A 27,785-nucleotide genomic window follows, 5' to 3' on the forward strand; every position below is an offset into this window, starting at 1 on the left:
CACACACACATTCAATATATTGAACGATTTTGTACATCACATGTCTGATTTGTATATGGGTTTTTTTTGTTAAGGCCCAACAATCTTTCGTATTGCCTCAGAGTGCTACAAGTATGGGCACAAATTTATCTTTAATAACTTTAACTTATTAGATAATTGATCTTGAGTCCCTTTTTTTAATGGTTGATTACAATTTTAACTTCAAAAAATTAAAGGTTCGGTTCATGGTTTTTTAAAATCAAATAACAAAAAGTAGTACACACAAGATGAAAACACGAGAAATACAACTAGTAACTACTTCAAATTCACGAACAAAACTGCAGAATCACCAACGAATAGAGGATATATATATATGTATAGATTTCATTTTTTTCGATATTAGAAAAATGACTTTAGAGTTGGCGATATCAACGTAATAAAGATCTTCGATGATTCTTCATCACCCAAAACCTCTCGATCTCTTCTGCTGTTCTTCCTGGAATCCTCCCAGCTATTAAATCCCACCTTAATTTACAGACAAATTAAACAAAACAAAAAACACTAATCTTTAATTCACCTATGATTAATAATCAGACATGGAAAGATTAACTACAATTTAGAAAAGAAAAAAAGAAAGAAAGAGAGAATAAAAAACCTTTCACCGACAAGCTTAAACATCCTGCAAATCAAATCCTCTTCTTCTTGAGCCATTGCTATTTCTTCCCACTCAAGACTGCTCACTTCTGTTCCACGTCATCAAGTTAAATCACATATATATACAAAATTTACTGAAAAAAATAAAGAAAACGACGCCGTATTATGGAGATCATGATGAGTTAAATTATACCTTGATCAGAAGAAGAAGCAACAATGGTTGTTGGATTGGTCTTGCGATGCTTCGACTTACGCTGCGTTTCCATCTATCTCTCAAACTTACTTTACCAAGATTTTACACGATCGTACCTTTTGCAATTTTATCAATCGATACGGTTTAGTACGGTTTGAGGTAGAGAGAGAGAGAGAGAAGTGGTTGTTGGATTTTGAAGGGAAAGGACATGAAGCCTCTTCTCTATTTATAGGGGAAAAAAATTAACGACCGGTTTGGTCGGTTTCCACATTAAGGAATCAGGTATGATGTTTGTATTACCGTACTTTTATTTTCCTTAAAATCGGATTTAACTCTTAAGAAAATTAAGAATCTTAAATAGTAGTATATCATTCTTATTAATCAATTTGCAACTTATGATGGGTGGTGACAGAGTTATATATACTACTATGCCACAGTATAATGGCTTGAGGGATTTCGCTAATTAAGAAACATGTTTCATTACATCATTTACTCCGTCATGTTCTTGCCTAATTGCTTTTTTTTTTCTTTAAACGATACGTACTACTACTTGCCTTTGACTTGACTTGATATTTAATCTGTACACACTGCATAAAATTAAATTAAATCATGATTTAGTTGAGATTAATCAACTAAGTTACCGATGTGTTAGTGGGTTTATGCACACGTGTATTCAGCTATAGACTTCATTTAACCACGGAAACTTTCAAATTAAAAGTACAGTAATATTAGCGATGGTAGTTATATAGACATGATAAACTATAGACAAAGCATTAGGATAATCACTAACATTTATTATGGATTTTCAATCGACTATTAATACAACTTTCATATGAATTAAATTCTCAATTTAATGAAATATATTGTTAGAACTATCAAAAGAAGAGTTGAAAGTTTGTTAGGGTTGAATATAAAAAATGAATTTTTATACGTCGACTCGTGGATATTCCCCAATTAATTCTCACATCGCAAATTTTATTACAATGCTTCTTTTTTTTTTGGTTCGGTTTATTGTATTTATCTCTCTACCTTACTTTAAATTAAATAAAAAAACAAAAAACAAAAAAGGGTTGAGAGAGCAACGTACTACTCTGATTACTGAACAAACTATGCAGTTGCAACTGAACATGACACGTGGATTTTTTAATTTGTTGGGACCATCGCATGATTCATGACGCCCTTCTTGATGAGAGTCTTCGCTCGACGCTTCCTTTTTTTTTTTTTTTTTTTTTTTTTTCGTTTTTTAATAATAAGTTCCCTTAATTTTGTTACATTCTTTGAGTTTTTTTTTAGCGAATTATGAAGGAAACCATAAGATTAAATTGTTGGGACCATTGCATGATTCATGGGCGCATCCATTTTTTCACATTTATAAAAGTTAACCTTGATAAATTTTACACTTGTTTCAGTTCGCAATGAATTTTTAAGAATGTATACAGAGATCATTAAAGATATACAAAAAGAAAAAAAAACAGTTTACTAGTAATAAAAAGAGTTGACATTGAAATAAATACTACCAAATTCCGAAAACATTCGAGCTTTTTAAAAGTTTACATGATCTGACGGTAATGAAACATACTCTTATAACTTTCTTTATGACGACATTATGATCTCAACAAATGTTTTATGCGAATAATCCACTAAAATAATCAGTATATGAATTATAAAATTTGATGTGCTAAGGATATCTCAAGCTTTCTAATATGCTTTTAAAAGTTGCAGCTGGGGGAATCCATTAGCCAGAGATATATTTCTTTTTAAGCCCTCTCTCAACACATGTTCTTTCGAATCATCCATCCTCTTTAAATTACCTTTTTTTCTCAAATACAGCCCTGTCTAAGACTGAGCCATCACCGAGGCTTCGAGTTAAAATATACACATCAACTATTTGCAAGTTGGAACTTAAAGGTAAAAAAAGCAAACAAGAAACACACATAGAGAAACAAGTTTTACAACCTAGATAGATTATTGAATCGAACCCACAAACTCAGATTTCCAGTTATGTATCAAAAGAAGGTTATTTTTTTGGTCAGACCATCAAGTCGAAAAAAGGACAAGCACATAACTAGTGAATAATATTATACAACCTACGCACACATACTGTATGTTGTTAACTATTCGATCCTCACTAACAATGACAGAGATGCGAGTAGTGCTAGTGGGTGAGTTTCGTTTCTATCACCAGGGTCTGCCTTTTCCTCCAATCCGGCGTGCAAGCTCAAAGTCTCTTCTCACTGATATGAACAGACAACGTATCAGCATATTAGATATGATTTTTCAGCAAGTAATGGTTCAAAGGAATGCACAAGTATGACTGTGATTTTCTAAATTTAGACTACAGAATTGTCTTATTTAGGAGTACTTACTTAGAGTAACACGTCTTGCATGGATCGCACAGAGCATTGAATCTGAGAACAAACCAATCAAGTAATCTTCTGCCGCCTGCCCAAACAAAATTCACTATTACATTGATTACATATCAAGGGAAAATGACATTATCTGTGATATGTGTGGCTCTCTATATATATATAGCTATATCATACATTCATATTAAGAAATAATCTAAAGGATTTGGTTACCTCTTGGAGAGCCACAAGAGCTTCAGCTGTCCAACGAGAGATTTGTGGAGGGGCCACCGCATTGGTTATACTTCTCACCTGGTAATAACAATGTAAATTAATTAGTTATGATTGGAACAGAACACAAATCAGCATTTGGCAATTCAGGTTAAAAGTATTGTAGTTACAGAAACATATGGTTCTGGGTGGGTCTATGAGCCAGAGTAACCTCTCAAAGACAAACTAGATTTACAAGCTCCTCTTAAATGGAGGGTTACCCTAAAGTGTAGTTCAAAATGCTATGTTCACTGCACTGATGGTGAGACAGGATCCATGTTGAGAAAACAAGAAACAAGAACCACAATTATATAAATAACCAAGTAGATTGAAATTGTAGAATCAGGTTGTAAATGCTAAAAAAACGAGGCATACACTACTACTACTAAAGAGCAAAGAGAAAGAGAGAGAAAGAAAACTGACTTGTCTGATAAAACTAGCAGCAGGAATAAGAAGGCTAGTGCTCTTCTGATAATGGCGAATCTCTCTCAGAGCAACGGTTCCTGGCTTGAAACGGTAAGACTTCTTTTTTTGTGAGCCTACAGAAAGAACAAGAAGGAGGAGGTTAGTAGTTAGTAGAGTAAAAACACAAATAGAAAGACAAGTCCTGCATTCTAATTTCTGATTTCTGAGTGATAATCTATGACTAACCTTGTGACCTACTACCATATCTGGTTCTCTTAGCCCCTTTCTTCCCAGACAAAAAAAAAATACAAAAATGAGAACAAAAAAATGAGCACAAGGAAATCAAAAGGGCCAAACAAAAAAAAAAAGCTCACTTTTGTAGCAGGTGAAGTTGCAGCAGCAGGCGTTGCTGCAAAGTGTCACAAAAGGAAGGATTAATAAAAACTTCACACACCCAACAAACAAACAAACAAACAAACAAGGGGGAAAAAAACTAACTTGGTTGAGCATCATCTTCTTCACCATCTTCGGCTCTTGTTGGCGGTGTCTGCAATTTCGATTGATTACAACAAATTCGACAAATAATCTAATAAGGACAAATTTTGGAATCTGAAAATCGAAAACCCTAAAAGAGAAATAAAGATGGCAATATACCGCACTGGGACCAGCCTCCGGAGAAATTGAAGCAGCATCTACAATTTTTCAGATGCGAAATCAAAATCTAGGGTTAACAGCCAGATAAGTTGAACCAAAATTTAAAAAAAAAAAAAAAAAAAAAAAAAAATCGTAAAGGGTGAGAAAGAGAAAGCAGATAATGATTTACCAGTTGGAGTACGAGGTTGGGACCTGGTAGCGTTATGCTTGGTTCTCGCCATCAATTATTATTACTACTGCCGCATACAAAAATCGAGCATTTAGGGTATAAAATCCCCCAAAATTAGTGAGAGTAATGTGGGATTCGGGGGAGGGGAAACTCACCTGACGAGAGAGAACTAGAGAGGATTTGTGTGTGTCTCTTTCTCCCGCTCGCTCCACACGAAATTATTTGAAGGATTTTTGGTTTTCCCGCTTGACCCCCCTCAAAAATTTTTGAAATGTTAAAATCGATTTTTCTTTGTAGAGAGAGAGAGAGAGACTCAAGAAGAAGAGAAGAGAGAGGGTTCCGTCTACCGTCGTCATTCCTTATTTTACCCCTTTTGTGTTGTTTTTTAACCATTTGGTAATCCCAATTCAAATTTTTTTAAACATTTTGGAAGTAATTTAATTTCCACTTTTACACCTCTAATAACGTTCAAGAGATCTGGACCGTTTAATTTCATCTAGTTGCAACAACTGTGAGAGATCAACTTAATCTAAACAGTCAGAATTGAAAGATTTTATGTGGGACCGGGGTGATCTCTTATGGAAATTCTCAAGAAACTATTTTAGAATGGTGGAGACGATGTTGGCTCCTTTTTAAATGGAGCAGAAGAACAGAAGCAGCAGATGCTGCCAACTTTGATTGATGATCTAACCAGACAGTGACATTAGGTTACCATGCTTGTTTGTGTAGGTGATAGAATCTGCTCTGTTCTCAGTACAACGTTTTTGGTGGTCCTTGTTTGAATATTATATGCAGAGAAGAAACAAAAGAGGAAAAGAGAGTTTTGGTGTTTATAAAAATAAGGATTGTTCATATACGAGACTGCGTCTACTTGACGGTTATGTCTCCTGTTGACGAGCTCAATCATCTTGTTTAGAGTTTTTGTGTGTTTCGGTTCTGTTCTTCTGTGTTTATGTCATCACAAATTCACAAAAGTATGCTGTTTCCTTAGTCTGAAACAGAGTAAGAAGACCTCAGACGTGACATTTGGATAATAAAAAAGGGGTGGTACGATTGCCTAAAGATACGTTTTTTGGGTGGTTGTGATGATGAAGTACTACTGATGATAAAACTTGAACAGAGCAATATATGGAACATAACTAGACCTAATCTAATCTCTCCATTCGATATCTTGTCTTTGCACAAATGAAGTCGGAAACAAGAAAAACGTTTGTCATCAGAGTAAGATCCATCTGCCATCTTCTTGCCTACATGGTTAAGGCAATAACTGACAGGTAACTGATGTAAGTTCGGAAAAGCCTAAACCAAGACCAGCTAAGCAACTTTTACCAGTCTCCAAGTCGGATCAAATCAGAGATTCGAAAACCCAAAACCTTTTCGTCCTTTTGCTTCTTGCTGCATCTTCCGCTGTTCTCTGCATAGACAGACTACCGCGATTGCAGAATCCTACAAAACCAGTAGAAGAATGAAACTGATTTATTGCTACAATGAACCAAACGTTGGTAAAAACTATTCTCCGAGACGGATATAACTGTACCTCAAACTCTTGTTTTAGCATCTTAGAACCAGCACATATAGTTTTGAGTAGAGAATCTGATCTCTTCCCAGGAAAGTTCATCGGGAGGGAAAAATTGAGCATGAGTCAGAACATAGAACATAGAGCACCATGTATCTTTTCCAAAGGTTTGGAACTTTGGATGATAGCTAAATCAACTCTATACACATCCAAACGATCGAACATAGAGCAAGATATCTATTGGTTCTGTTCTATTAGAAACAGTCTCTTACAAGTTGGTTAGCTTAGCTTGTTACGCATACATCATATATAAACAAAACATTCACATCATATATAAAAACAAAACATCATATATAATCTATGTACAGCTTGTTTTTTTTTTATAAAAATATCTACAAATAAAGCAACGGTCATAAAACAACAAGAGACCAGAAGACATCTTACAATCGAAAAACTTCACCATTGGAAAAATATATCTTTGAACAAGTTGATCATTCCTGAAAATATATAGCTAGCTAGACCAAATCCAAAAGACAAAAAAAAAGATCCTGAAGAATATTATATCACATACTGGAACATGATTCCTTGTGACTGATGAAGATGTGAGAGATTGATTAGATGATAATGTCTTGAGAAGCCAATCTCTCAGAAACATCAGCTAAAGACTTGAGGTTACATCTGATGAGAGCTTCAACGAAGAAGCAAGTCTCATCCTTGGTGTTACCTTCAGGAACATCAACAACAAAGGATTCAATCACCATTGTCCCTGCTCTTCCCTCTATCATCTCTGGATGAACTGTCACTATCGATGAGTAATTCTGAGACAAACAACAAAGATTCATTTAATAATTCTCATTTCAAAACACAACACAAAACCTAAGAGATTTTTTGGTTAATAATAGTACCTTGAGTCTGTGATCACCACCAATGATTCTGATACCGAGGATGTGTTCTTCATCATCGAGAAGCTCTAACCTCTCGGTGCTTGTTGTAGCAGGAAGCCCAGATTTGACATTGACTTCTCTGAGGCTGCCGATTTCAGGATCACCGATCACAGTACATCTGCTCACAAATGGTTTGTATTTCTGCGGCTGATCAAATCTACGCACCAGTGACCAAACCTAGAGATTTGCAATATCGTTATCATTAATTAGCTTGTCTGAAAACGAACCTATAGATTTGGGGGAGAAAAAAAAACCCTAAATCGATCAAAAATCTGAAATTGACGGAATTAAGATCAATGTTGAGAGATTAGACATATAAAAAGGGAGAGAGAGAGAGAGAGGATTACAAGATGAACAGGAGCTTTGATGTGTTTGACAAGAGCAGAGGTACACTGGTTCTCTCTGCAGTGATGTTTGTGTTGCGTCCGTACATACTCCACCGTCTCCAGATCTCCGTACATCGCCGTGCCGTCTTCCATGTCTCTCTCTCTCTTCTCCGATCCGATCAGAATCTCCTCTCTCTCTCTCTGGTCTCTCTGTGTCTCTCAGAGGGAATCTGTGAAAGAGGATAAATAAATAGAAGAGAGCAAAGTAACAAACAAACAAAAAAAGATGCGTCTGCAGTAACCAATTTTTTTTTTTTTTTTAATTGTGTGCCTAATTAACCTTTTTTTCTTTCTTAAGCTTCTTCCCCTTCACACATTTAAACAAAAAAATAACAACCAAACACTAGTGGTATTCGTTTTTTTAATGTAACAAAAAAAAACAACAAAAGGTTTAAGCAAAGTGTTCTGTATGACGACGTTTTTGGGACCTAATCCGAATAGAAACAAACACAAAGTGCTTAGAAAAAATAAAGTATTTTGTTTTGGTGAGGTAAGATCGTTTCTAACTTTATAGATATTTTCTTCATTAAAAAATAAAGTTTCTAGACCATAGCTAATTAAATTCCATGGATGAAAATGTCTATTTTATCATATCATACCTATGATTAATTTTCTTATGAATTCGTTCGTATATATTGTTTGGTATGCTGCTGGTCACAGCATATGCTTAGATATATTCTACATAAGTTGGTCTTCACATATTGAGTGTGATAGGTTTCGTTTGGTCTGATTGAGTGATTCTCCATGCATAGGGTCCCATATGTGTTGTACCATTAATTACTATAGTTCTTCTTGTTTGTTTACCTTAAAAATTTAGTTGTTAAAACATTAAGTATGTTGTTCTAAATATCTAATACCATATCTTATTATTAGCTACGATTGGTCATCAATAGTCTCATCCTCTCAGCCCGTGACTTGTTCCATGTAGTTATGTACGACATGTAATTAAGGTGTATTTTGCCTTCTAGGATGCGATGCGAAGCCCTTCTCTAGAAGAAGAAGAAGATTGCTACAAGACATCCACAATCTAAAATCATGAAACAAGAACTTGAATCTGACATCTATTATGTTATATATTGAGACAAAGTCCCTATCATACCGAATCTAAAACCATTAGTATTTTGTTAATTTGTATTGTAGTGAAGCTGCATACCATCATAAGAAGGAAACGTGAGAGACCATTAAAAAAACAAAAAAAAATTCTACAATCAACCATAATTCGATATTTCGATTGATCTCCAAAAGTCTGAAGTTGCTACTCCTCCATCATTAATCTTTGATCACTATCATCAACAACGCTAATTACGCTTCCTAACCAGCAATCTATGCATATAATTATTATAATTAGTGAATTCTACTTTTCTTTTCTTTTTTTCTCAAAAGACTCATCTTCACTTTCTTTTTATTTTAAACCAAAAAAACATAATCACGTCTTAGATAACTCTAGTTAAATGATTACATTATCTTCTAATTATAGTTTAAGGTTATCAGAAAGAACAATCTTTCGATCTTGTAACCATTTTAACTAACACATATAATTATAACCGGAGGTTATCTTGTTCAATTTGAATATTATTTATGCTTAAATTACAAATCTCATTAATTATCTCAAATTGATGACGAGACGATAGAAAGAGGGTTTTAGCTTATATAGAACGTTTTCTGCTCTAAATAAGTTTTTTTTATATGTTAAGTGATAAATATAGGACTTAAAAGAGCGGTGTTGATGATAATTACAGTAACCTTATCAGATAAAAATTTACCCAAAAAAACTTATCGGATAGGATCGCCTTTGGCACTATAGGCATGCAAACTTAACGCAAAAGATGACTTTAACGTAAATACAAACTGCTCCAAGATAATAGAAACGACGATTCCTTTTTAGCGACAGCGACAATGCAGCTAAATATGGTCAAATTAGAGAAAACTCCGTATACGTGTCATCTTCCTATTGGTTTATTGTCAGACATTTCCATGTTCACTTATTGTGGCATATCTTGTGAAAGTGACACGTGTAAAATCTACTTTTTGCTGACTTGGATAACTTTTTTGCCGGCCAATAGATTCTGAAATCTGTTCGAATTTACAGAAACCATTTAAAAACCGAGGGGAAGTGAAATAAGAAAGATAACGCTAAAAAAGAACACACAAAATAATGTTGGAAAAAGAGATTCTTCTGATAATGCTGGAAGTAAAAAGTTACGAGTTTATCATGTCATCAGAGTATCAGAGTCACACTGAAACATTCATTGTACTGGTTTAATCTAACTTTGACTGTTTCAACTTTCAACCAATTGAGAAAAGAACCAAAGTTAAATTTAGATGAGCCAAACAAGGCCCAATATTTAAAGACCATCATAATATGGGCTAAATGAGTACATCAAACAAAAAGAGAGCTTCGGCTTATGAAAAAACTTCACAATCCTTCAAGCTTCAGCTTTACTACGTTCTTCAGCCATTCTCTTCTTGATCTCATGTGCTGCATTGAAAATCCCCATTGTTGGTTGGTTACACACAAAGCACTTCTTGTTCTTCGTGTGATGCTGCATCATTACATAAACACATTCTCTTTAGTTTCACAAACCACAAAAAAATAAAACAGAGTCATCAAAATTGTGATTCAAGTTATGATCATACCTTTAGAGCACAATGCTCGCAGAAGTAATGCTTGCATTTGGTGACAACTGGATCAACGAAAGGCTCTCTGCAAATGAAGCAAGCAAAGGGAAGTGCATCGTCGTCTTCTTCGCTATCGTTGCCAGCCTCATCATCTTCATCCTCAACTCCCATAGCTTTATTTCTCTTCCTAACTTTCTCTGCTTCTTCCCATTCTTTCTCTATCTGCCATCCCGGTTTATAATCCCCACGGTCATGCAAGAACTTACACGAATCTCCATATCCACAGTATCCAGTTTCCTTGTAATCCTTGCATATATCTGGCTGGTAATCGAATCTAGCCGACACTCTAATGTGAGCAGAAGCTCTCAATGGCCCGTGTGAGCCTCCAGCTTTCTCGCTCGAGATGGTTTGTTCTCTTCTAAACCCAGCTTTGTGATCTGTATATCCATGAATTCCAGTGTACAGCTTCTCATCTGAAACCTTCTTCTTATTCCCTTTCAATGATTCGTCTGCTTTTTTGAGAACTCGCTCACGGATAGCTCGTGCGTCTTGATTGAAGTCGGTTTCAGTTTCAAGGGTTGCTGTTGCCCTACTGTCGTTTTGAACCTGGATTTCCTTGGATGAATCGTAGTGAAAGACGGGTTTCTCAGGGGCTTCACTCGTTGTAGTAGAGCTCTTAGATGGTCCAGAGGAAAAGTATAGCTTGCTGTCAGGTTTTGCAACTTTCTTTAGATTTTGTAATATAGAAGTTTGGCTCTTGGAATCTCCATCTTCTTCATCTTCGTCAACAGTTCTTTTCCTAATGTTTTTAGCTTTAGTCGGCTTCTTGAAGAAAGTGCAAACTGAAACAGAACAAGGATAAAACTTATTAGTGTCTGTCTCTCTTGATCCATATATGACAATTTCAAGCTAACAACAACGAACCAAGTAAGAAAAAGTAGGAAAGGTAGGGAGAGAAGAAAGTAGAAGTAACCTTGTTGAGACTGAGATTCTTGGGCAGCAGGTTGAGGTTGAGGTTGAAATTCTTCTTCTTGCTGAGACGGTTTAGGTTCACCAGAATCTGACATCGTTTGATTTCTATAATGTAAGCACACACACTTGAAATTGGTTTGCTTGCCTGCAAAATACAAGAGAATCCTCACGATTAGTATCTGGACCATAATCAGATAACTCATAAGTAATGTTGTTCATACTGATTCATCAAAATTTATCCAGATTCCATCTTCTTCTTTAGCAAATAAGAGACAATGTAACCCGTAGGAACCCATGGAGAAGATTAATTCCAAATTCATATGCTCAATCAAGCTCATGAATATAATCAATCAATCAGTCTGTACAACAAATTGAAGAAACCCTAGCTTAAACGGAACACACTCGATGCTTAGAAAGGCAAATCCAAAAAATTCGGAAACAGTAACTTCGCAAAGAGCAATCCAAGAAACATAAAATAAAAAGAACTCACAGTTCGATCACATTCGATGTTATCACGGAAGCCTACAAAAATAAAATAAGAGAAATTGAAATCTAGAAAACCCTTAACTGAAATTGGAGTGAAAAGCTCGACGAACACAGACGAAAACAACAAAACAACGAAGACGAAATCGAACATATATGAATATATAAGACAAGGAAGAGTATGTTACCTTCAGGAAACCTTAGCAATTGTCGCCGGTGGTGAACTACGCCGGGAAGATCAACGAAAGACAACGCCGTTCGCGTTTTCTCAGTTAAACCAAAAAAAAAAAGAAAAGGAAATCAATGTGAAGAAAGAACAAATATAAATAATCGATATTACGATGAGGCGGTTAAGTTCAATTGGGCTTTAGTTCTTTTAAATGGGCTCAATATTCATAATGGGCCTTAAATTTATTTTCGCCTCATCCCTTGACTTTTTGACCAAGTCTTCGTCTTTCGATTTTTGGAATTGAACAAAGACTTTAATTGCATCCTATATTTATTCCTATTTCCCTCTCTTTTGTCGTTGTCTCAAAAAAAAAAACTACACATAACCGCTCATATGGGTCTTTCTTGCTTTTAAGTTTTAAGCGACGGGACCAGTAGCGAGGATAGCTTCACGAAGAAGACGAAGAAGAAGAAGTAAACGCCGTTGACCTACTTCCTTAAACTTTCGATTTCCACTTCATAGCCGGAATCTTAATCTATATCCCCCTCCTCAGTTACTTCGTTCTAGGTACGTCTCCTCATGTTTGGTTTTTGCTTGTTTCTCACTGATTAGATAATTCTGTGTAAGAATTACTTACGGCTAATCTCTTCATAACTTGTTTGGTCTAGATGTCAATTTATCTCGAAGCTTTAGTTTTTCTTATCTTCGATGAACAGAAGTTCGTATGACTTTACAATTATTGAGCAGAGGAGATGGTTAGGAATTAAAGGATTTGGTAATCATGTTAGGTAGAAATTGACTGATTCTCTAGTTTCTAATTTTTACCTTTGAAGAAATATACTACTATTATATTAAAAAAAAAACTGTTAGGTGTCTACTTGCTATTTTATAATTGATTTTGGTGATTATCAATTGTACGTAATCATGGAGAAGTATTCGTATGATTAATTTTGTTTTGATTCAATAAATGTTAGGATTCGTCACACTGTAAGCCAAAATATCCAAGGGTTTGGCTGATGATGGCATTCAGCCATGATAATCGTGTCAGGTTGGTAACTTGCAATAATCTTGTCTCATACATAGCATCCATTCCCTAGAAATGGTTCTATAGATGAATATGAATTTGTAGTATCTTAAATGATTTAAGATGATATATATATATATATATATATATATATATATATTTTTTTTTTGTTTAGGTTCAAAGATGAAGACAGGTCAATAGCCTCTGAGTATGGTTACGGAAGAAAAGCTAGACCTTCTTTTGACAGAGTTTTGAAGAATGTAAAGTGGGGAATTGAGAAAGGTTCAGGAAATTTCAAAATTTTCAAGAAGCCATCATTAAGTTCTCTTCCACATAAGGATCCTGACCACAACAAGGTCCAGAAGGAAACATCTGGTACCACTAAGAAGAACATCATTAACCCACAAGATTCGTTTCTGCAGAACTGGAACAAAATATTTCTCTTTGCTTGTGTCCTTGCTTTGGCGATTGATCCGCTGTTTTTCTACATTCCTATTGTCGATGGCACGAGGCACTGTCTTACTATGGACTCAAAGTTGGAGATAGCTGCGAGTTTTCTTCGTACACTCATCGATGCCTTTTACATTATTCACATTGTGTTTCAGTTCAGGACAGCTTACATCGCTCCTTCTTCTAGAGTTTTTGGCAGAGGTGAACTGGTGGATGATGCTAAGGCAATAGCCTTGAAGTATCTCTCGTCTTACTTCATCATTGATGTACTTTCTATCATTCCTCTCCCACAGGTAATAATGACTAATTGATTGTTTTTTTTATTTAAGTGTTCATGATGAAATGTTTTTGAATATATGGCTGAATCCTCTGTTTCTTTTTGTTTCTAATCTTGCAGATAGTGGTCTTAGCTGTTATTCCAAGCGTCAAAGAGCCTGACTCTTTGCTCACAAAAGACTACCTTATGTCTGTCATAATCGTTCAATATGTTCCTCGGATTCTTCGTTTGTATCCGCTTTACACGGAAGTGACCAGAACATCTGGCATTGTTACTGAAACAGCATGGGCTGGAGCTGCTTGGAACCTCTCTCTCTATATGTTAGCCAGTCATGTAAGTTCTGGATCATCAGATAACTGATTCTTTAAAGATGTAAATGCATTTTAAAGGTTGATCAAGTTTATAAGGTAAACTTACTTATTCAGGTATTTGGAGCTTTATGGTACTTAATCTCAGTAGAACGAGAAGACAGATGCTGGCAAGAGGCGTGCGAGAAAAAGAACGGTTGTAGTTTAAGTTCTCTGTACTGTCACGGTAATGGTAATGCTGGAAACGATTACCTGACCACCTCTTGCCCTTTTCTCGACCCTGGTGATATAACGAACTCAACCATCTTCAACTTTGGCATCTTCACTGATGCTCTAAAGAGTGGGGTTGTTGAATCGCATGATTTCTGGGAGAAATTTTTCTACTGCTTTTGGTGGGGACTGCGAAATCTTAGGTTTGACAAAAAACACACATACAAACTAACTAGTTGCATATCGAGCTTATGTATCTGAAACTCTATCACAACTCAAAGATTCTCACTAACTGCTTTTGTTGTTTCAGTGCATTGGGACAAAACCTTCAAACAAGCAAATTCGTTGGTGAAATCATCTTTGCTATATCAATCTGCATATCTGGACTAGTCTTATTTGCGCTACTTATCGGCAATATGCAGGTAATGGCCTCTTTGACTAGTTCAATAACCATTAAATTTTTCAGGAAACTGATCATGTAAGTTCTGTTTTGATGATGCAGAAATACTTGGAATCAACAACAGTTCGAGAGGAGGAAATGAGGGTGAGAAAGAGAGATGCAGAGCAGTGGATGTCTCATAGAATGTTGCCTGAAGACCTGAGAAAACGTATCAGAAGATATGAACAATATAGATGGCAGGAGACAAGAGGAGTTGAAGAAGAAAACCTTCTTCGTAACCTCCCTAAAGACCTAAGAAGAGATATTAAACGCCATCTTTGCCTCGATCTCCTTAAGAAAGTAAGTATACGAGCTTTCTCTCTTTTTCCTCCATTAAATATCAACTGGACCAAGAATCTTAGTGCAACCCTCAGAACCCTAATTATATGACTGTTTTCGGTAGGTACCTTTGTTTGAGATAATGGATGAGCAGTTACTTGACGCGGTTTGCGATAGGCTAAAACCTGTGCTCTACACAGAGAACAGTTACGTGATACGTGAAGGAGATCCTGTAGGGGAGATGATGTTTGTGATGAGAGGAAGGCTTGTAAGTGCCACCACTAATGGAGGAAGAACAGGGGTCTTCAATTCCGTGGACCTCAAGGCAAGTGATTTCTGCGGAGAAGATCTTCTGCCGTGGGCATTAGACCCTCAATCTTCTTCTCACTTTCCAATCTCGACGAGAACAGTTCAAGCTCTCACCGAAGTTGAAGCCTTTGCTCTAATGGCTGAAGATCTCAAGTCTGTCGCTTCACAGTTCAGGCGCCTCCACAGCAAGCAGCTCCAGCATACTTTCAGGTTTGGTTTCTCTCCCATCAACATTTTTTGGTTCTGTTCTGTTTCCAAGATAGGATGATCTTAATTTGATTTAATTACAGGTTTTATTCGGTGCAATGGAGAACATGGAGCGTATCTTTTATACAAGCAGCGTGGCGGAGATACTGTCGGAAGAAGTTAGCCAAATCATTACGCGATGAAGAAGAGCGTCTCCGAGATGCGCTGGCTAGAGAAGGCGATGGTACAACGGCGTCTTCGTCCTTGAGCATTGGAGCCGCTCTTTACGCGTCGCGTTTTGCGTCAAACGCGCTTCGTAATCTGAGGCACAATATCTCCAACCTTCCTCCTCGCTACACACTTCCTTTGTTACCTCAAAAACCCACCGAACCTGACTTCACCGCCAATCATACAACTGACCCTTGAGTTCTTTTTTCCTTTTTCATGTCTATCGAAAAAAAAAACATTATGTTATTATTTTTAGAATAAGGTATGCGGCTATGTAAATAATGCTGGTTTGAACCAAAAAAATGTATAAATTTGTTAAACATTACAAACTATACACATTCTCTTCATGATTCTAAATTGTGATAAGAATTAATAAACCAATAATCACGTTTACATTGAGTGAACCCACGACCGACTTCTTTCTTCTTCATATCAAAGTCCCACGTTTACATTAACTTACCTTCATCGTTACAATATGTTGGAGGTAAGTAGAAATTGTCTCCTCCATCATATATTATATATCCATCGTTACATTTGTATTAGTTCAATGGTCAAACAAATTATTATAGTCATCTAGTTGCAACTTTCAAACTAAAAATCCCGAATAAAATTTATTTTTTAACGAGTGACAGTTACAGAATATACAATATAGGATCATATTGTATATTGCAAAAAATTGACGAGTGAAAAGATAAATACGTATTTTTTCTGGGAGTTGGGGGAAAGAAAGAATAACGGAGTTTCTCGACAAATTGGCCACATTTCGATTTTTTTTTTTTTGGTTTTTGGTAACTAGTGGTGGATTATAATGGGAGGATGCAGCTTTAATTACGTGGACCATTTAGGACCGTCTAATTGTAGGAGGCAGGTTAAGAAAGAGTGCGGTTGTGATGCGTCGGAGCACCCATTTTACGTTGGACCCATATATATGTTATGTAGAACAATGGTCCCGCTTCTTTGTTTCTTCCGTCCACTTGTGACCTCTGCCTTTGCCAACATTACTGGACGACAACTTCGCCTGCGCTTTCTTCATACACAATATTTTTCAAAAAAAAAAAAATCTTCTTTTTTCTTTTTTCTTTTTCTTTCATAAATCAAGAAATTCTATTTTTCCTTACTGATAACTGTGATAAACTAATTATCCAACTTTACATATATACCAACTTGTGATTGTGTTTGAATTACTTAGCTGTATTTATCTATATGCAAACATACATAAATATCTAAACGACAAGCTCCATAAATCAAACATACGTATTTTTGGTGAGCCATACACCTAACCTACGAATGTGATTTCTCATTCCTAAGACTCTTTTAACTGGACATTTATGTCAGTAAATTACCACCGAATGTTTTGAAATTTGGTTAAAAATAAATCACATTTCTACTACATACATACAGATACAGATAAAATCAAAGCTTTTCGATACTGGCTCCGACTATAGTATTAGTTAGCATGAACTTGTTGTAATTTATATAAATAGAATGGGGGCACAAACAGAATAATCCAAAAAAGGTATGGAAAATAAGACAATCCCTCCTAGGCCCATTAAAGGCTTAAAGGCCCTAAAAAGGCAAGAAATCATTCCTGGAGGAAGGAAATTTTCAATCCAGAGAGAAAAGACGAAAAGCCCATAGAATGAGAAGATAATTACGGGGAAAATGCCATGGACGTTCCATAAAATGCCATTCTAGCCATCTGACTAGTGAATCTCCGCCCTTCCTTCCTTATCACTCACACACACACACACGCACTGCTCTCTTCTCTCTTCTCTCTCACACCGTTTTCTCCAGTTTCAGCTTTTTCTTCGAACCACTAAACTCTCTTGTTAACTCTCTTTTGTCATCATTATTATTATTATACTTCTCCATATTCCAATTTCATATTTTATCCTCGTGGTATCTTAATTCAACTTGGCTCCCCCCTCACTCGGTAATTATCTGATATATTACAATATGTTTTCCTTAAGCTCATCTTAATCTCATTATTTTGGATAAGGTTTTGTACTCTTTTGCATATTATATATAGTCTATGGACTATGGGTTCTTGGGGAGGTTTGAGTGGTTTTAAGCTCTATAAATTGTTACATTTGTATGTTTATTGATTGACCAACAATGAGATTATTGTAGTTAACCAAATTCAATTTGTTTTTCAGCTATTGTTTGTTTATTTCAATAAAAGAAAAGTTATAAAAAAAAAAAGCTTGAGAGAAATGGCTCCCAAGAACAACCGTGGAAAGACTAAAGGAGACAAGAAGAAGAAGGAAGAGAAAGGTACCAATAATGATGAAATATCTCTTATTTATTAATATATGAATATGAATGAATTTCAATAAATTAAAAAAATTAGTTGTTAATCACTAATTAGCTTCCTTTTGATAATTAAAAATTTCTGATGATATGAATCATGTGGTTTACGGTTTATGTGCAGTTCTCCCGGTTATCGTGGATGTCATTGTAAACCTTCCCGATGAAACGGAGGCTATTCTCAAGGTTTGTGTGTTTTGTTCTTCTTTTCTCGCATCATTTTCGAATTATGTAAAATTTTCATATTTCTTGCGTGTTAACAACTGTTTTTTTTTGGTAGCGATTTTTTCTGCGAAATTTGTTATATTCCCTTTTATATATTTTTTTAGTTTTTAATATTCTTATGCAATTAACTAATTTTTATACATAAGTTTCGGTATTGTATAATTCAAACTAATAACATATTCATGAAATGAAACGTTATCTTAATCTAGTGCATAATTTTTTGTTTTTCGTTTTTGGGATAAGGTATTACACGTACCATTAAAATTGATAGTTTTACACTAATACTTATTTTTATTTTTGTCTTTAAAAATATATATCGAAAAATCATTTTCAATTTGACTTAGAATTATCTTCATGAAATTTATCATTATTTGAACGTGTAGAAAAATACAAAAGAGTGTGTAACACACAAATTCGATCGGTTGTTAAAATAATTCAACTATTTCTCATAATTTCGGTCAATAAAATTACGTAGACGTTACATAGAAAGTGAAATTTGTTTATATAGAAAACATGTGTATCCACTTTTATTTTTATTTTTTTGTCGTCAGAAAACATGTTTATCTACTATATTCATATTTAGTTAATTACTCGAAATATTTCTTGTATGAAGCAATAATATATCTTGTATTGTAGCCAAAGGTTTCACATGATGAATATAATTAACAGAATACTAAAAATACGTATGTATGAAAACAGGGCATATCAACGGACAGGATCATAGATGTTCGGCGGCTTTTATCGGTTAACTTCGACACTTGCCACATCACCAATTATTCACTCTCCCATGAGGTAAATAATTCTCGTTTCTCATAATCGTTTTTTTTTTTTTTAAATAGAATTTTCCTATTTCCATAGTTTTGGTTGTTATTAATTATTATTGTTCGTTACAAGTTAACGTTTGATGGTCCAAAGATATTCATATTTATTGGGGAACGTTTGATTAGAATCCCAAGTGAGGCAAAAAAAGTAAAGGAAAATGACTACTAACTAGTGTGTCATTGTGCCTAAGAATTTGCTAGTCTGACTTTTATTATTTCCTTTTCTATCCATAGAGATATGTTACCCGATTAAGTAGGTCATAAAAAAATAAAAAAATGACAGTGGTAAAATAGTTAAATCAAATTCATGTTTATCGTTACAGGTCAGAGGATCGCAGTTAAAAGACACAGTGGATGTTTCCGCGCTTAAACCGTGTCTTCTCACGTTAACGGAAGGTAAAAAAGCTCTCTCTTTCACGCTTCAATTAAACGCCGTTAACGTGCCGTAACGGAATTAATTATAAAACCTAAAACGATGCCGTTTCGGTGATGACCGTTGTGATTTCCTTTTTTCCATCTGGCAGAGGATTATAATGAAGGAACAGCAGTGGCTCACATCAGACGACTGCTTGACATCGTCGCCTGCACAACTTGCTTTGGTCCTTCGCCGGAGAAATCCGAATCCGTGAAAAGCGCTCAGGTCAAGGGAGGTGGAAAGAATTCCAAACATTCGGAAACTTCGCCTCCGCCGTCTCCTGCGTCCAAGGATGCGGTGATTGATGACGCCGGAGAGACCAGCCACTCTTTCCCTAAGCTTGGAAGCTTCTACGAGTTTTTCTCTCTCGCTCACCTCACTCCTCCTCTTCAATGTATGATTGTATCTTTCTCTCCCTTTAAAAGCCCTAGATTCGATTCCCCTCTGCTTTGATTGATTTTGTCCCAACTTACAGTAATTAGGGTTTTATAGATATACGCCTTGTGACTAAGCGGGACACCGAAGATTTATCGGCGGAAGATCATCTTCTCTCCATCGATGTAAGCTTAAAATTTCTATATCTATTGATCTTAATTGAATGTGGCAATCTGCTCTTTGGTTTGATATCGTTTGCGTTTTGTTTTTTTCTTCTCTCAGGTGAAGCTTTGTAATGGGAAGCTCGTTCATATTGAAGGTTGCAGGAAAGGATTTTACAGTATTGGGAAACAGAGAATTATATGTCATAGTCTTGTTGACTTGCTTAGACAAATTAGTAGAGCCTTTGATAATGTAAGTTTTGTTTCGGCTACCCATTATATTCATATTTTGCTGTTGAGTTTGATTGATGATCTTATCTTTTTTATCATGTTTAGGCTTACAGTGATCTTCTGAAAGCGTTTTCAGAGCGCAACAAGGTATATTTCTTTCTCTACTTGAATATGGATCTACTGGATGTTGAATTGGGTTTATTTATTGAGCGTTTCATCTGTTTGCAGTTTGGAAATCTTCCATATGGGTTTAGAGCTAACACATGGCTCATCCCTCCTACTGCGGCGCAGTCACCAGCAGCGTTTCCGCCTCTCCCTGTCGAGGATGAGAGATGGGGAGGGAATGGTGGTGGTCAAGGGAGAGATGGCAGCTACGATTTGGTTCCATGGTCCAACGAGTTTGCCTTTATTGCATCTATGCCTTGCAAGACAGCAGAGGAGAGACAAGTCAGAGACAGAAAAGTGTTTCTTCTTCACAACCTCTTTGTCGATGTCGCGACTTTCAGAGCCATCAAGGCTGTTCAGAAAGTAATGACTGAGCCACTGCTGGATCAAGAAGACTCTGAAGTTCTATATTCCGAGACAACTGGAGACTTGAGTGTTACGGTTACAAGGGATACTTCTAACGCAAGTAGTAAAGTGGATACAAAAATTGATGGAATCCAAGCCACTGGTCTGGATAAAAAGAAGCTGATGGAACGGAACCTTCTCAAGGGACTTACTGCTGATGAAAATACTGCTGCCCATGTCAGTGTTTTCTACAACTCTCCACTCTTTTGTTTCCTCTCGTCTGTGTTGTTTAACTGTGGTCTTACAATTATTTTTGGGTGCAGGACGTTGCTACTTTAGGGACTATAAGTCTTAAGTATTGTGGTTACATTGCTGTTGTGAAAATAGAGAAGGAGAGTGAGGAGTTAAGCCCACCTTCTCAAATTGTTGACCTCCTTGAACAGCCTGAAGGTGGTGCTAATGCACTAAACATTAACAGGTGATACTTAAATGAAAAACATTCATCCTTTGTCACTCAAATTTATGGTATCATGAAAAAATTCACCCTTTGTCTCTTTAGTTTATAGTCTCACTTACGGTGTACTATTTTTATGTTGCTTTACAGTTTGAGATTCCTTCTCCATAAATCCTCTTCTGAGCAGAACAAAAAAACACCTCATCAACAAGATGATGAGCTTACATCTTCACGGGAATTTGTAAGTAAAATGGTGGAAGAAAGTATTGTAAAGCTTGAAGAAGAGGATATAGACAGGGAGAGTATCATGAGATGGGAGCTTGGTGCTTGTTGGATACAGCATTTACAAGACCAAAAGAATACGGAAAAGGACAAAAAACAAAACAGTGAAAAATCCAAGAATGAATTGAAGGTTGAAGGACTTGGGAAACCGCTTAAGTCCCTCAATAGCAGCAAAAAGAAAACAGATGTAAGTAGCCCTAAGACGACGCAGACTGCAGTATCGTCTCAGGTTGATGCGGTTTCTTCAGAGACTGATAATTCTGCAACAACTGCATCTTTGCAATCCGATGCCGAGAAGAATGCCCAAGAAAATGTACTCGTCTTGAAGAATTTGCTGTCTGATGCAGCCTTCACTCGCCTAAAAGAGTCAGATACTGGACTTCATCACAAGGTTTTTACACTACAACTCCAGCTTTTGCTCTATGTTTATTTACTTATTGTGTGCTAACAAAGAATTTTTGTTTCAGTCTTTGCAAGAACTTGTCGACTTGGCACAGAACTATTATACTGAAGTTGCTATTCCGAAACTGGTAACTGCGTATAAATTTTGTTGTTGTGTTTTCTATTGGTTATATTAAGATATTAACAAATAATAAACTTTTTTATCACTGAATATAGGTTGCAGATTTTGGTTCGTTGGAGCTCTCCCCAGTCGATGGTCGGACTCTAACTGATTTTATGCACACAAGAGGTCTTCGGATGCGTTCCTTAGGATATGTTGTAAGTTTGCTTTTTTAACCTCATAGTTCTTAGAATCTATTCAAGTTTGTTGTTGTTGTTTTTTAATTATCAATATCTTTTTTATGTTTACAGGTAAAGCTTTCAGATAAGTTGTCACATGTACAATCACTGTGTGTTCATGAGATGATTGTAAGAGCCCTTAAACATATCCTCCAGGCGGTGATTTCTGCCATTGCTACTGACACTGACAATATAGCTATAAAAGTAGCTGCTGCTTTGAACATGATGCTTGGGATTCCTGAAAATACTGCAGCACCACCACAGAACACTTGGAATGTACATCCTCTGATCTTCCGGTGGTTGGAGAAATTCTTGAAGAAGCGATATGATTATGATCTTAATGCCTTCAGTTACAAGGATCTACGGAAGTTTGCCATTCTCCGTGGATTATGCCATAAGGTAATTTATGGATGCTCTAACCAGAAAATTTGATTGAGTCATAAACTTGTTGCTATTTACTAGATTATTAAGATTAATGGAATTGTGGCTTGAATTTTATTTTTCAGGTTGGTATTGAGTTGATTCCAAGGGACTTTGACATGGATTCTCCAGCACCGTTTCGGAAAACAGATGTGGTCAGTCTGGTCCCAGTGCATAAGGTAATGGACAACATAAAAGATTTTGGAAAATGTTCTATCAGAATCTGGATTCGTTATAGTATGTTAGGCAGCCATTGTTATTGATCAGACTCTCTATTCTAAATCTTTGCAGCAAGCAGCATGTTCATCTGCTGATGGAAGGCAACTTCTGGAGTCATCTAAAACAGCTTTAGACAAAGGAAAGCTTGAAGATGCGGTTACCTATGGAACAAAGGTACATGTCCGAAAAAGATTTTTCTACTCCTCAGCTCTTTATTCATAATACTTTTTATTTTTCTAAACATCGTCATGATTTGGTTTTGTTGTTTTGTCTCTTTTGTTTTTTTTCTCCTTTAGGCTCTTGCTAAACTTGTGGCAGTCTGCGGTCCCTATCACAGAATGACAGCCGGAGCTTACAGTTTACTTGCTGTAGTTCTATATCACACTGGTGACTTTAACCAGGTCTGTATATATATGGTTGGTTGTGATATTTTTCTTTTTGTGACAATTGCGAAACTAAATGGTTTTGTCAAAACAGGCTACAATATATCAGCAAAAGGCTTTAGATATCAATGAGAGGGAACTTGGACTTGATCATCCAGATACGATGAAGAGTTATGGTGATCTTGCTGTCTTCTATTATAGGCTTCAGCATACAGAGCTAGCTCTTAAGTAAGCTTTGCAATCTTGATTTTAACAGAACTGCGAGGTTTTATGGTTTAAATGTTTTATGTCTCTTAAACTTGGTATTTTTGTTTTTGTTAGGTATGTGAAGCGCGCGTTGTATCTCTTACATCTCACATGCGGTCCATCTCATCCAAACACTGCTGCTACATACATCAATGTAGCCATGATGGAGGAAGGTCTAGGAAATGTACATGTTGCCTTGAGGTACCTTCACAAAGCTCTCAAGTGTAATCAAAGGTTGCTTGGTCCTGATCACATCCAGGTTCTTTTTCCCGATGCTCTCTGTGTTTTTGGAACATCAGTTTGTAAGAAATTTGATTTGATTTTGCTAATATGTGCTAATTATGTAAAATTATAGACTGCTGCAAGTTACCATGCCATAGCAATTGCACTCTCGTTGATGGAGGCATACCATTTAAGTGTTCAGCATGAGCAAACGACCTTAAGAATCCTCCGAGCAAAGCTTGGGCCAGATGATTTACGTACTCAGGTATGTATTAGCATGATATCCTCAGCCAGATCAGTCATCTTTCTGACATTTGTATGCTTTCTTTATATATGACAATTGAGTATATACTTCAGGATGCGGCTGCTTGGCTAGAATACTTTGAATCCAAGGCTTTTGAACAACAAGAAGCTGCACGAAATGGAACTCCTAAGCCAGACGCATCTATAGCCAGCAAAGGGCACCTAAGGTCAAACAAGTTCCTTTTATATCTCCTTAGTTGTTGTTTATAAGTTTTTATATTGTTGGAATGTGTCAATCAAGTGTACTCCGTGGCCTGATCTTTAGGTTGATAATATTTTGTAGTGTATCCGATCTACTCGACTATATCAACCCAAGCCATAACGCCAAAGGGAAAGAGAGTGTGGCAGCAAAGAGGAAGAACTATATTATGAAGGTATGCATGATTTTTATTTCTTTGACTTTTAATGGTTAAAAATACTTAAATGGTTGGACTTGTGTTTTTTGTAGCTAAAGGAAAAATCCAAGCAGAGCAATGTTTCTGAACATTTAGCAGAAGTTCCGAGAGAAAAACAAAAGGTGATGTCTGAGGAGGAGACAGAAGAAACGGAATCAGAAGAAGGTAAATCAAGCGAAGAAAATCACGAGGCAAGTCTTGCACCAGTTGAAGAACCACCTTCTCCTCCAGCCATTGAGGAGGCTACTATGGATTACAGTAATCCAATTACATCTAGTGAAGTTTCAGCCGAGCCACAGCACCCTGATGGTAGTGAAGATGGATGGCAACCAGTGCAAAGACCGAGATCTGCTGGATCATATGGACGCAGGATGAAGCAGCGACGGGCATCCATTGGGAAAGTATATACATATCAGAAGAAGAATGTTGAAGCTGATATTGATAATCCTCTTTTCCAGAATGCTACTCAGCAGAACGGAAAATACTACATTCTCAAGAAGCGAACAGCGTCATATGCAAGCTATGGGGATCACCAATCTCCTGGTTTAACAGCTCAAGGCACCAAATTTGGGAGGAAGATAGTCAAAACCTTGGCGTATCGGGTTAAATCGATGCAGCCGTCTTCTGGTAATACTAAGACTGCTGGTGAAACTTCAGAAGAAGATGGGTTAAAGACAGATGCTTCTTCTGTTGTGCCAGCTACTCAGTCTAGTACTGTGCAAAGTGAAGCCTACCACACGAAAAACTCTGTTGTAAGTCTTGGAAAATCTCCATCATACAAGGAAGTAGCATTGGCACCACCTGGTTCGATTGCCAAGTATCAAGTCTGGGCTCCACAAAATGAAGCTTCAGATAAGCAAGAGGGTGATGAGATGGAGAGAAAGATTGAACACGGTACAAGGGATGAGCAGATGATTACAGGTTTACAGGAAGAGGTTAAAACTGAAATTTCTGCAAACATGGAATCTACCAAAACTCAAGGCGAAGAAGAGATCAAAGTAGAGTTACAACCATCTGAAGTGATAGTTGAAGGAAACATTTTGAATGAAAATGAAGAATCTGGTGGTGGCATTCATGTGGAAGAACAAGTTGAAGGTGAATTGATAAACGATGGTGTTACAGATATAATTCGTTCAACGGCAGAGCAAGAAATGGCAGATCAGTTAGCTGCTGATACCGAAGATCTGAAGGAAAAACTGTTAATATCTGCTACAGACTCAAGCGATCCCTCCCGAATATTGTTACCTAACAAGAAGCTATCTGCTTCAGCTGCTCCATTCAACCCATCATCACCTCCAAGTATAATACGTCCTACTCCAATAGGAATGAACATTGGACCGTCATGGCCAGTGAACATGACTCTCCATCACGGACCTCCTCCTCCGTACCCTTCACCTCCGTCAACTCCAAACTTGATGCAGCCAATGTCTTTTGTTTACCCTCCTCCATACACTCAGTCAGTCCCCACAAGTACTTACCCTGTAACAAGTGGCCCTTTTCATCCCAATCAGTTCCCGTGGCAGCTCAATGTTTCGGATTTTGTACCAAGAACAGTTTGGCCTGGATGCCATCCAGTTGAGTTTCCCCCTCCGCACATGATCACCGAGCCAATAGCTGCAACTGTGTTAGAGCCAACTGTGATTCTGCCAACTGATATTGACACTTCAGGAGTAGAAGAAGGCACAAAAAAGGAAGAAGAAGAAGAAGGCAAGCGAGATGTGGCTATTGCGGACGAAGTTATGGATCCTGTTAACCATGTGAGCAATGCGGTGGCACGCAGTGAAATGGAGAATGGAAACCGAAAATCCGAGGATGGTGAGAAAACTTTTAGCATTTTGTTAAGAGGGAGGAGAAGCAGGAAACAGACACTGAGAATGCCAATAAGTTTGCTTAAGCCTTATGATTCTCAACCGTTCAAGCTTGGTTATAGCAGAGTTATCAGAGACAGCGAGGCTCCAAGGTCTGTAGCCTGAAACTCTCTCCAGAGAGCCAATTCGATGAAATGCAAAACTCACAGATCTCTCTGATCTTTGCTGTATCTTTGGGACAGTATAAAGGTTAGCTTCTCTTAACTCTTAAACCGAATCTTTAAAATCATCATGTGTTGTAGCTTGTTGATGTCTAAAATTCGCAGGTAATTTTGTTATCAGGCATGGGAAGCTGAGGCTTGTGATAGCCTGGAAATGGATTTTAACCGCGGAAAGGTTGTGCAGAGAGAAAAAGGCCAAGCTATTCTTTTGTTTACCAAGAAAGTGAGGTGATGTCTCATTTTTTCTGGGGTTTTTCATTTTTAATTCAGCCAATAAAAGTTAAAAACGTAGGAAATTTTGGACATAATTTTTTTGGTTCTCCATGTTTGAACGTTACGTTAGTTTCACTTGTTTTACTTTACGTATTTGTCATTGATTATTACATCAGTTTCGTAACGGTTTACTTACCATCTGAATTCTGAAATGTCGAAACTATGAACTTTGTTTAATATTATTAGATGATCGTTCCACAGAATAAACCCAACAAGGTGTAGAGTAAGTTTATTCCAACAAAAATGTTGTGGAAAAAGAATAGAATTAAATATAACTAAAACATGGAAATGTGCAACCGCCATGTCCTCCGCTCTCAAGCCATCCCTCCGATCACCGCCGGTGGATCCTCCCTGAGAAGACCAATCGGAGTTTTATAGCTTCCGAATGGATTTTCACCTTCGTAATTTCCCGGTGGGTTATACACACAAATGGCGTAAACGCCGCCGTTTGAGCAATCCACAGTTGCGCACCCAACCTTGGTACTATCTTTCCACACGATCTGCGTGTAATGCCCACACATGTGATGCGGCTCACACGAGTTAGCGTTCACGTTATAGAATTGATCCTCATCGGCCCACACTTTAACGACTTCTGCGGGGCTCCAGGTATTCTGCGCGGCCCAGAATATGTTTTCTCCATAGGGACCGTTAGAGTGAACAAGCCTACAATCTCCCACGCGTTGGTTCGCCCACGAGCGCGCGTAAGCTGCTAATCTCCCGTCCCATTCGAGCGGCGGTTCCATCACGCTCGCTCGTACGAGGTTATGTGCTAATAGAAACTCTCTGCTAGCTCTGTTGACTTTGTTACGATGTCGTCTTCTTCTCATCCACCTAGACCTGAACGTCAATGGTCCCCCGGTGAACAACCGTGATGACGACAGAACCGGAGTTCCCGTCGCTGACGGAGAGGTAGCAGAAGATTGCGTGGAAGACTCGCTGTAATTAATGTTGGCCGTGGCAGCCCATAGCTGAAGGAGGAATAACGTTACGGCGAATATGTTGTGTAACGGAGCTCGTAATTTCCGTTTACGGAGCTCCATTTACACACACAAAAATATTGTAGGTGAAAAAAGGAAATTAATCTCTAGAATACAACATTGTGGGAGGAAACGAATTAATAATAGGTAATCGTTTCTATTTATGAACATTGTATGTAAAAATATCCTTTTGAGTAAGAGTCAATGGAAAGTCAACGCACGGTTAATATTGAATATCGGAAATGACGTTCTAATTTTTAAAGAAAATTTTAGTAACACCACATTTAGGCAATACTTAAAGTTAATGGCTACGTACGGTACTTAGAGA

General features: G+C 37.0%; 7 protein-coding genes across 14 annotated transcripts; 2 read left to right on the plus strand and 5 right to left on the minus strand.

Annotated features, from left to right (window-relative positions):
• Positions 1-204: 204 nt before the first annotated feature.
• LOC104754284 (MYB-like transcription factor ETC1) lies at positions 205-1,216 on the minus strand. 2 transcript variants are annotated; one of them, XM_010476433.2, is made up of 3 exons: positions 827-1,216; positions 635-722; positions 205-504 (listed from the first exon to the last, which is right to left on the minus strand). In XM_010476433.2, exons 1-3 carry the CDS (start codon positions 897-899, stop codon positions 408-410), a joined length of 258 nt encoding a protein of 85 aa, XP_010474735.1. In that variant the 5' UTR covers positions 900-1,216; the 3' UTR covers positions 205-407. The 2 variants fall into 2 exon arrangements, with proteins under 2 accessions (XP_010474735.1, XP_010474736.1); XM_010476434.2 differs by having other exon boundaries at positions 635-719; positions 827-1,028.
• A 1,547-nt stretch (positions 1,217-2,763) lies between these two features.
• On the minus strand, positions 2,764-5,030 carry LOC104754283 (histone H3-like centromeric protein CENH3). 3 transcript variants are annotated; one of them, XM_010476431.3, is made up of 10 exons: positions 4,825-5,030; positions 4,670-4,736; positions 4,501-4,538; positions 4,345-4,393; positions 4,221-4,255; positions 4,093-4,132; positions 3,865-3,980; positions 3,406-3,483; positions 3,193-3,268; positions 2,764-3,060 (listed from the first exon to the last, which is right to left on the minus strand). In XM_010476431.3, exons 2-10 carry the CDS (start codon positions 4,719-4,721, stop codon positions 3,005-3,007), a joined length of 540 nt encoding a protein of 179 aa, XP_010474733.1. In that variant the 5' UTR covers positions 4,722-4,736; positions 4,825-5,030; the 3' UTR covers positions 2,764-3,004. The 3 variants fall into 3 exon arrangements, with proteins under 3 accessions (XP_010474733.1, XP_010474734.1, XP_019094767.1); XM_010476432.3 differs by having other exon boundaries at positions 4,670-4,733; positions 4,825-5,023; XM_019239222.2 differs by lacking the exon at positions 4,825-5,030 and having other exon boundaries at positions 4,670-4,817.
• Positions 5,031-6,495: 1,465 nt separating this feature from the next.
• Positions 6,496-8,161, minus strand: LOC104754282 (abscisic acid receptor PYL9). Its single transcript, XM_010476430.3, has 3 exons — positions 7,477-8,161; positions 7,091-7,306; positions 6,496-7,003 (listed from the first exon to the last, which is right to left on the minus strand). The coding sequence occupies exons 1-3, from the start codon at positions 7,606-7,608 to the stop codon at positions 6,800-6,802; spliced, it is 552 nt and encodes a 183-aa protein (XP_010474732.2). The 5' UTR covers positions 7,609-8,161; the 3' UTR covers positions 6,496-6,799.
• A 1,510-nt stretch (positions 8,162-9,671) lies between these two features.
• LOC104754281 (zinc finger CCCH domain-containing protein 1) lies at positions 9,672-12,136 on the minus strand. Of its 2 annotated transcripts, XM_010476429.3 has the most exons (5): positions 11,778-11,896; positions 11,597-11,628; positions 11,108-11,251; positions 10,153-10,976; positions 9,672-10,058 (listed from the first exon to the last, which is right to left on the minus strand). In XM_010476429.3, exons 3-5 carry the CDS (start codon positions 11,199-11,201, stop codon positions 9,942-9,944), a joined length of 1,035 nt encoding a protein of 344 aa, XP_010474731.1. In that variant the 5' UTR covers positions 11,202-11,251; positions 11,597-11,628; positions 11,778-11,896; the 3' UTR covers positions 9,672-9,941. The 2 variants fall into 2 exon arrangements, with proteins under 2 accessions (XP_010474731.1, XP_010474729.1); XM_010476427.3 differs by lacking the exon at positions 11,597-11,628 and having other exon boundaries at positions 11,778-12,136.
• LOC104754280 (putative cyclic nucleotide-gated ion channel 10) lies at positions 12,055-15,825 on the plus strand. The gene is made up of 9 exons (XM_010476426.3): positions 12,055-12,325; positions 12,733-12,806; positions 12,958-13,525; positions 13,630-13,842; positions 13,935-14,230; positions 14,338-14,449; positions 14,530-14,766; positions 14,870-15,264; positions 15,345-15,825. The coding sequence occupies exons 2-9, from the start codon at positions 12,775-12,777 to the stop codon at positions 15,664-15,666; spliced, it is 2,175 nt and encodes a 724-aa protein (XP_010474728.1). The 5' UTR covers positions 12,055-12,325; positions 12,733-12,774; the 3' UTR covers positions 15,667-15,825.
• Positions 15,826-17,151: 1,326 nt separating this feature from the next.
• Positions 17,152-26,687, plus strand: LOC104754278 (protein REDUCED CHLOROPLAST COVERAGE 1). 4 transcript variants are annotated; one of them, XM_087495071.1, is made up of 25 exons: positions 17,152-17,401; positions 17,625-17,742; positions 17,900-17,961; positions 18,700-18,792; positions 19,145-19,217; positions 19,346-19,630; positions 19,729-19,796; positions 19,894-20,025; positions 20,109-20,150; positions 20,232-20,750; positions 20,837-20,991; positions 21,118-21,640; positions 21,717-21,779; positions 21,868-21,969; positions 22,063-22,389; positions 22,497-22,589; positions 22,702-22,803; positions 22,926-23,030; positions 23,107-23,240; positions 23,334-23,517; positions 23,614-23,745; positions 23,838-23,950; positions 24,067-24,157; positions 24,232-26,235; positions 26,313-26,687. In XM_087495071.1, the coding sequence occupies exons 2-24, from the start codon at positions 17,682-17,684 to the stop codon at positions 26,149-26,151; spliced, it is 5,379 nt and encodes a 1,792-aa protein (XP_087351197.1). In that variant the 5' UTR covers positions 17,152-17,401; positions 17,625-17,681; the 3' UTR covers positions 26,152-26,235; positions 26,313-26,687. The 4 variants fall into 4 exon arrangements, with proteins under 4 accessions (XP_087351197.1, XP_087351196.1, XP_087351200.1 ...); XM_087495070.1 differs by having other exon boundaries at positions 26,329-26,687; XM_087495074.1 differs by having other exon boundaries at positions 17,177-17,401; positions 19,719-19,796.
• On the minus strand, positions 26,633-27,614 carry LOC104754277 (pathogenesis-related protein 1A-like). Its single transcript, XM_010476421.2, has one exon. The coding sequence runs from the start codon at positions 27,518-27,520 to the stop codon at positions 26,795-26,797; it is 726 nt and encodes a 241-aa protein (XP_010474723.1). The 5' UTR covers positions 27,521-27,614; the 3' UTR covers positions 26,633-26,794.
• Between the last annotated feature and the right edge of the window lie 171 nt (positions 27,615-27,785).

The sequence above is a fragment of the Camelina sativa genome, chromosome 17, assembly GCF_030686135.1.
Source record: "Camelina sativa cultivar CO46 ecotype springtype chromosome 17, ASM3068613v1".
Classification (NCBI taxonomy): Eukaryota; Viridiplantae; Streptophyta; class Magnoliopsida; order Brassicales; family Brassicaceae; genus Camelina; species Camelina sativa.